This window comes from Leucopleurus acutus (genome assembly GCF_964270905.1).
Source record: "Leucopleurus acutus genome assembly, chromosome: 2".
Lineage (NCBI taxonomy): Eukaryota > Metazoa > Chordata > Mammalia > Artiodactyla > Delphinidae > Leucopleurus > Leucopleurus acutus.
Genome location: NC_139143.1, coordinates 43,321,378 through 43,328,465, shown reverse-complemented (window position 1 = coordinate 43,328,465; position 7,088 = coordinate 43,321,378). Strand labels below are relative to the sequence as shown.

General features: G+C 44.2%; 1 protein-coding gene across 1 annotated transcript; it reads right to left on the bottom strand.

Annotated features, from left to right (window-relative positions):
- Positions 1 to 4,064: 4,064 nt before the first annotated feature.
- IL20 (interleukin 20) lies at positions 4,065 to 6,705 on the bottom strand (the record flags this gene model as incomplete). The annotated part of the gene is given in 6 exon segments (XM_082858262.1): positions 4,065 to 4,142; positions 5,192 to 5,266; positions 5,933 to 6,016; positions 6,020 to 6,085; positions 6,196 to 6,257; positions 6,543 to 6,705. Coding segments are annotated over 6 exon segments (528 nt in total).
- Between the last annotated feature and the right edge of the window lie 383 nt (positions 6,706 to 7,088).

The following is a 7,088-nucleotide window of genomic DNA, read 5'->3' as shown; positions in this document are numbered from 1 at the left end:
ACAGGAGAAAACAAAGAAGCCATCAGGTATGCCTTGCTTGGAGGCTGCTGGTGTGCGGAAGCCATCAGTAGGCTAACTAGAAGCAGAGCGTCCTATACAATTGGTTAGGGGTGCATGGTTCATGCTAGGTTGGAAGTGGGGACAAAAATTAGGGAAGCTGTCTGTTTTTAATCAATTCCTGACCATTTGGATCCAGTGGCTACAGGAGTTATTGTTCGGCTTCATGAGCTGGTTGCTAGAGACTGTGGTCTGATTTCATACAAGTCTGACTTACAGATAGCAGACTGGCTTCCTGGGCTGTTTACTGCAGATAATGGATTGGTTTCCTGGGCTGGTTGCTGCGGACTGTGGATCAGAGTTCTACTTTTATGCATGGTCTAGCCATTGTCTATTACTATATGCAATCTCTCATCAGAAACTGAGGCCCAGAGAAGTAGAGTGGTCTAAGATTCTTAATCCAAGGTCTAAGAGCTAAGAGTAATCAGAACTGATAGGTCAACCTGAGATTTAGCATATTTGCCTTATCACCTCCAAAGGAACTTGTTCTACTTGTTGAGGAAACAAGGTTCAGATCCATGGAAAAATGAAGTTCAGTACAGATGTTACAGAGATAAGTTGCACCAGGAAGTTAATAGTTAGTGCTACAGCTTGGCAGGAAGGCTCATCACTTTCCCCTTCAGGCAGAAGCACTGCTATATCCAGAGCCTCTATTGATCAAGTGCTCTCTACGTACTGGGCATTCCAGCCAGGCAAAGTGAAGTAGTTAAATGCATGGTTCTCCAGGCTGCCTACTCTATCATATTTTACCCTCACCATTATTAGCTGTAAACTTGAACAAGATACTTTACCTTTCTGGTCTTCAGTTTCCTCATCTGTAAAATGGGGATAACAAGGACACCTAGCTCATCATGCTCTTGTGTAAATTAAATGAGCAGGCACTTGCAACACACTTAAAACAGTACCTGATACTTAATATGTACTTGTACAAGTTAGATATGACAATCTTGTTTAGTCTTCACATCAATTCAGCGTGATAAGTAGTATAATCCTACTTTGCAGGTGAAGAAACTAAGGATAATACTAAGGATAGTTATGTCACTGGTCCAAGATAGTGAGTGTCCGAATCAGGATTTTCACTCATGTCTCTATGAAGCCCAAACTTATTATTCCTTCCCACTGAGCTTCTGAACACTAGATGCCACTGTTGGGAAAGGAGACAGTAGAGTGGGAAAGCATAGAGGGCCGTGGTAGCAGGATGTCCTGACTCAAAGCTTGGTTCTGCCCTTGCACAAATTACCATCTCTGAGCACATTTTCCCTTGCAAACTGGTAATAATAACCTACCTCACAGGATTGTTTTAAGGATTAAATAAGGTAATGTGTGTGAAGCTTCCAGAACAGTGCCTGGCACATGAGAAGTACTTAATAAATGACAACGATCATTTTCACTGTTAGAATTGAAAGTGACAATTGTAAACTATTCTTTAGAGTCTGTCCCTTAATGGCCCACCTTCATAAAGTTTTGTTTTAGTCTCCAAACTGGTTTGACTCTCCACTGCTGAATTCCCCATTGTTGGTACTGTGGTAGGTCAAGCAGAGACCAGAAAAATGACTTGGAGGAGGAGAAGGGTCCTGCAGGGGAGAGGAATAAACAGGCAAGGAGTGGTTACATGGTAATGTGGAGTTCCAAAAGACCAAGGCTTCCCATGGCCCAGAGTCTCAGAAGAATCAGAAATGCTTCCCAGAAAACAAAGGGAGGAGCTTCATCCTCAGTTCTGTGGGTCAACCTGAGATATGCCCTCAGCATGTCTCATGTTGGTTCTAATTTTAACACTGAGATCAGTGAAGTTGACTTTGCAACTGTGCCTTGAGAGTTAAAGCTGAGTCGTTTGTCAGACTGGTCAGGGAAACCAGAAGACCGGCAACTGGAAAATCTGATAGAAGAAGGGTGATCATAATGGAAAGTATAAAAGCAAAAATGCCCTGTTTCAAAGGGACATAAAAGACCATCTCTTCCATCACCCTGAAAAGTAGGTGTTATCATCTTGTTTTCCAGAGGTTCCTAGGTTAAATTTTACAGCCCAAATCAATCAGGTAATCAGAATTGAATCATGATTTGAATCCAAGATAAAAGATCTGGAGAAAAACACACCTAGGGATTTCCTTGGTGGTGCAGTGGTTAAGACTCTGCCTGCTAATGTAGGGGACACAGTTTCGATCCCTAGTCTGGGAAGATCCCACATGCCATGGAGCAACTAAGCCTGTGAGCCACAACTACTGAGGCTGCGCTCTACAGCCTGTGCTCTAGAGCCCGCGAGCCGCAACTACTGAGCCCGTGTGCCACAACTACTGAAGCCCACGCGCCTAGACCCTGTGCTCAGCAACAAGAGAAGCCACCTCAGTGAGAAATGAGAAGCCCGCGCACCACAACAAAGAGTAGCCCCCGCTCGCCACAACTAGAGAAAGCCTGCATGCAGCAACGAAGACCCAACGCCGCCAAAAATAAATAAATAAAATTTAAAAAACCACCTAAATATTTCAGAATGGTTAGCTATGAGTGATAGGATTATGAGTGATTTTCATTTTCTTCTTTATATTTTTTGTATTTTCCAAAATTTCTCTACTGGGTAGTTGTTACTTAATAATGAGAAAAAAATCAATAAAATTATTTAAACTTCATCAGGGCCGAGGATGAGGGCTGGGAGCAGAAACCAGAAGCAGTGGGAAAGCTCACTATAGGAGCATCAGTCTGCTATTTCTGAAACTGTGGAAACTAAACTGCTAAGCTGAGGTGCTATTCGGAGTGAGCTGGGGAGGAAGGAGGCAAGCAATCCAGGCCAGAATTGTGGCTCCTTCAAGCCCAGGGAAGCTCAGCATGAAAGGGGCCTGGAACGAGAACACTGACTTAATCGTTGTTTCCAGACTCAAAGACTTAATCCAGGAGCAACCTATACCATGAGGCTGGCCAGAATCCAAAATGGAAGGACCTCAAAAGAGGGCTCATGCACCTCCCTGGGCAGGGCTCGGGAAGTACACTTTGCCCCTGTGCATTCTTAGCCCTTATAATAGAGCTTCCTGCCCATTATAATTTGTGTTGCAATGAAGACCTCTGACACAGAAGTATGAGAGCCTGAAATGAGAAGGAAAACAGTGGTACAGAGGGGAGAGTGCTCAACACCAGCAAGGAGGAAGCAGGGAGGGCTGATGCCCCTCACCCAGTCACAGTCCCTTTATGTGGAGGGCGGAGTCATGGGATCAGAGCCGTGGGTGATTTAGGAGATAGAGCTGGGGATGCATTTGGCAGGGGAGAGAAGGCCCAGGTTCTCAGTGGCATCTTCCTTCCCCGGAGAAGCAAGAGGTCCCTAGGTAATATGAGATTCAAGCTCATCCCCACCATTGTTTCTACTCCTGAAGCATTTTCAAACTCCAAGCAGATATCATACGGAGAAAACTTTATTTGTAAAAATACATTCTGGCCCCAGAGGATTCCATAAATGGAAGATACACAAGTCTGGGGTTTGGGAGTTGAGTAGGGGTGGTCAGTAATTGTAAGACAAGCCTGTAATTTCACATCAGAAGTTCTTCTTCCACAACCCACGCTTAGTAGCCATTGGTTCAGTTTTAAGTATCTCTTAAAACACTGGTGGTCAGTAAACATGTCCTTAATTTAATAAAATTCTAGCCACTCCTCTAGAATTTAGAAGGTTTGTTTACTCTACGAAAAACCTGCTCTAGTTGGGCTATAAATATAATCTGTGAATTGTTTTTAAAAGTCTCATCTTCTTCAAATATAAAAATAAATAAGTTAAATAGCAAAAATAAATATATTAACTAATAAATACACTCAACAGTAAAAAAGATCTTATTAAAATCTGATAAAACTCTAGATTAAGAATAGGAACACATGAAGATAATCATAATAAGGAAACAAATAATAAATAAATAATATACACAGTGACCGGCACTAAATTATACAAAAAGAGATGGTGGTTTGGGGTCATGCCTCCTGGGTACTGAGGGCTGGGAGTCTGGGCCCAGAATACTCTCAGAAGCATCACTTTCTTCCTAGTCCATCTCCTCCATCCAGCTCAGGAGAATGTCTAGCTCCCCCAAAGCCTTCACCACTGCTGCCTGAGGCTGAAGCTGGAAGATACCAAGTGAAGTGGTGAGCAACTCATAAAGAGACAATGTGGGCTCCAAGGTTAATCCTCTCCTTTCACTGGTAGGTCTATTGGAGATTGTAAACAGAGCATCTTTTTCAAAATGAAGAGCTCGAGAGACATTATGGAACCTCAAGATCTCACAAGAGGGAGGAAAAATCATTGAGTCCAATCACCCTAGTCTTACATAGAGAAACTGAGGCCCAGGGGGTAGCAGAATTGGGACTACAACTCAAGCCTCTTGAATCACAGAGATCAAAGTAATTAGGCTATTTTTTAAAGAAAGATGTGTGTGTGTGTGTGTGTGTGTGTGTGTGTGTGTGTGCGTGTATGGGTTGCCTACTGTGCATCCTTCAATGGAACAAATATTTATTGTGCTAAGTAAGCATTGGGCTGGCTAGGGACTCAGAAATGAATGACACCGTCACTACCCACAGGGAATTCACATTTGAGTGAGGGAGACAGGCAGAAGCAGGCAATTAAAATGTAGTGTGGTAAATAGATGATGGGGTCCCCACAGGATGACAGGAGCACTTAACTCTGAGAGAAGTAGCCAGTGCCTTCCTGGAGGTGATGCCTAGGCTGAGTCTTAAAGGATGAGTAGGAATTAGTGAGTGTGGAGCAGACTCCGGCCTTCCTGGCAGATGTGCAAAGGCATTGAGGTGAGAAACAGCATGGCATGGGCATGCATGAAATTGTGAGTGACTATTTTGAGGGTATGTACAAGCGTATGAATGCTGGAAAACTATCGCCTCTAGTTTGTGTAGTTGAAAAGTTCAGATGTCTCAGGAGTGACTTGATGGAATCATGGCTGTTCCTTCTTGACTCCCAGAGCATCTTGCAGAGACAGCACCCTTCTAGAGCCTGAATGGGTATCCCCTGGGTTAAAGAAGAGGGACAGTCCACATGACCTCAGAGGGCCATTAACCTGAGGGCTGTAACATTTCTTTGAGTATGAACATCTATCACACCCATCTATGATCTCCGTTCTAAAAACACACTCATCCCAACCAAGGCCAAAACTGCATATACCTCTTCGAAGTGGCTCATAAGCTGGCTGTATTTCTCCATTGCTTCCTCCCCACTAGGGCATGTCATATGGGCATGCTGAAAAGAATACCAAAGGATGATAGATTTTATTAAAGATTCTGATTTTCTGCCCTTGCCATTGACACGAAGTAGGTGGAAGTTCTATTCTTTCACCTATAGAAGTCTTTTCAGACCTCCTTATTTAGGATCATTAAACTGATCACCAGCTAGAAGAGGAAGCATATAGAGCTCATTGTTTCTTTTTAGAAACAGGCAGCACTGAAAGAGTTTGTGATCACTGTATCCCATCTGGCCTACACCCCCCAACCCAGTTCTAGTCTAGCTCCCTCCAGAGAGCCCCCATGGGAAAGAGAATTGGATTCCTAGGTCCTATCTTGAGATTGAGTCCAGTTGTCTGCTGATTAGCTGCCTGGACTCAGTATGCACTAGTATGCCACAGGATAACTCACCTACAGAAGAAGCATAATTTCATGGATACTAGGAAATTATCAGTGACATCAAGTAGGTAGCACTTTATAGTTCTGTAGACATTTTGCATGGAGCTTGTATTCAAAAGTAAATATAACTGATTTCTTATTACCTAGTCACATGGCTCAACACAGATTATTAGAACTCTTGGACTCAGTTCTTCTATCCATTAAATGGGGCTAAGAATGAGCCTGATTGCTAAGTCATTGAAGCTATGTGCTGAGGTGGATACTTTTACCCAAGACCCTTAGTCACACAGAGACAGAGGTCCTTCTTGATGGTAAGAAAAGAGTTGGCGAGACAGCTGATCTTCTGGAGGATACGGTGGTCAGGGGTCTGTTAGTTTTTGAATACCCTGTCCAGGTAGAGTCTCAGTATATGGTGGAGGAGGCAGCACTGACCTACAGGCTACAAAGAAGACTGGCGTGTTGGTGGGCGGAGGGTGTCCAGGGACAAGGGTGATGGAGATTCCCCCGACTCATATTTCCTCCCAGAGCTCATACAGACCAAGCATGTACCTTTGTGTCTTGCAAAGGCTGAGTCTTCCTCAAGATTCTGAGGTCAATGATTTCATCTTTGGGTTGCTAAACAGAGGAAGGCAAGATGAAAAAGTACAGGTCAGTAACTATTGCCAGGATCTTAGACATCCAGACCTCCCATCCCCTCCCTGCCATGGCACAGTGGGCAGAGTCCCTCTCCAAAACACTTTTGAATTATGAACTACAGATATTTCCTGGGAACACATCCTCCTGGTAAGGAGTCCCCAGCCTGCCTCTTTCTGTGATCCCACTGCTGGGGGACAGAGAAAAATAAGTAGAAAAGTGGGGAGGCAGTCACAAAGTGAAAGGTGGGGTCCCTCCCTCACATAGCACTCTGTCCTGTATCTCTGAAAATCCACTTCGAATTGCCTGAAGACTTGTGGTGATCACACAGCTTCCCAAATGGAGTGTCTTCAGCCTGGCAGAAGGTGTCCAGAAGACATAAAACACAGCAGAAAGAAGGCAGAGGAGAAGACCAGAGCCTTTCATTCTGGAGACCAGGAGATTCTGGAGCCAGATTCTGGAGACCACAGGAGCTAAGAATTCAAAGGAAAGAGCATGACTTATTGATTTCCCCATCTCATGTCTTAAGAAGCCAATCCTGTCACCAGGGACATGCCTCCCCCAGTCCCCGATGTCCCCTGGTGAAACTTAATAGCTTCATCTGACTTCAGATGGTCTGGCACATTCAACCAACTTACTAAGAAAAAGAGAAGAGAAGGCTTCAGGTGCTTGTTCAGGGTCTGAGTATGAGTTGGTGCTACAGGTCCTGGCTCCTTTATTCTCTCCCCATCCCAGCCCCATCGTTATTGCCCAGCAGGAAAGGCCTGGAGCAGCAGGCACTTGCAATGAGTAGATAGAGGATGACATTT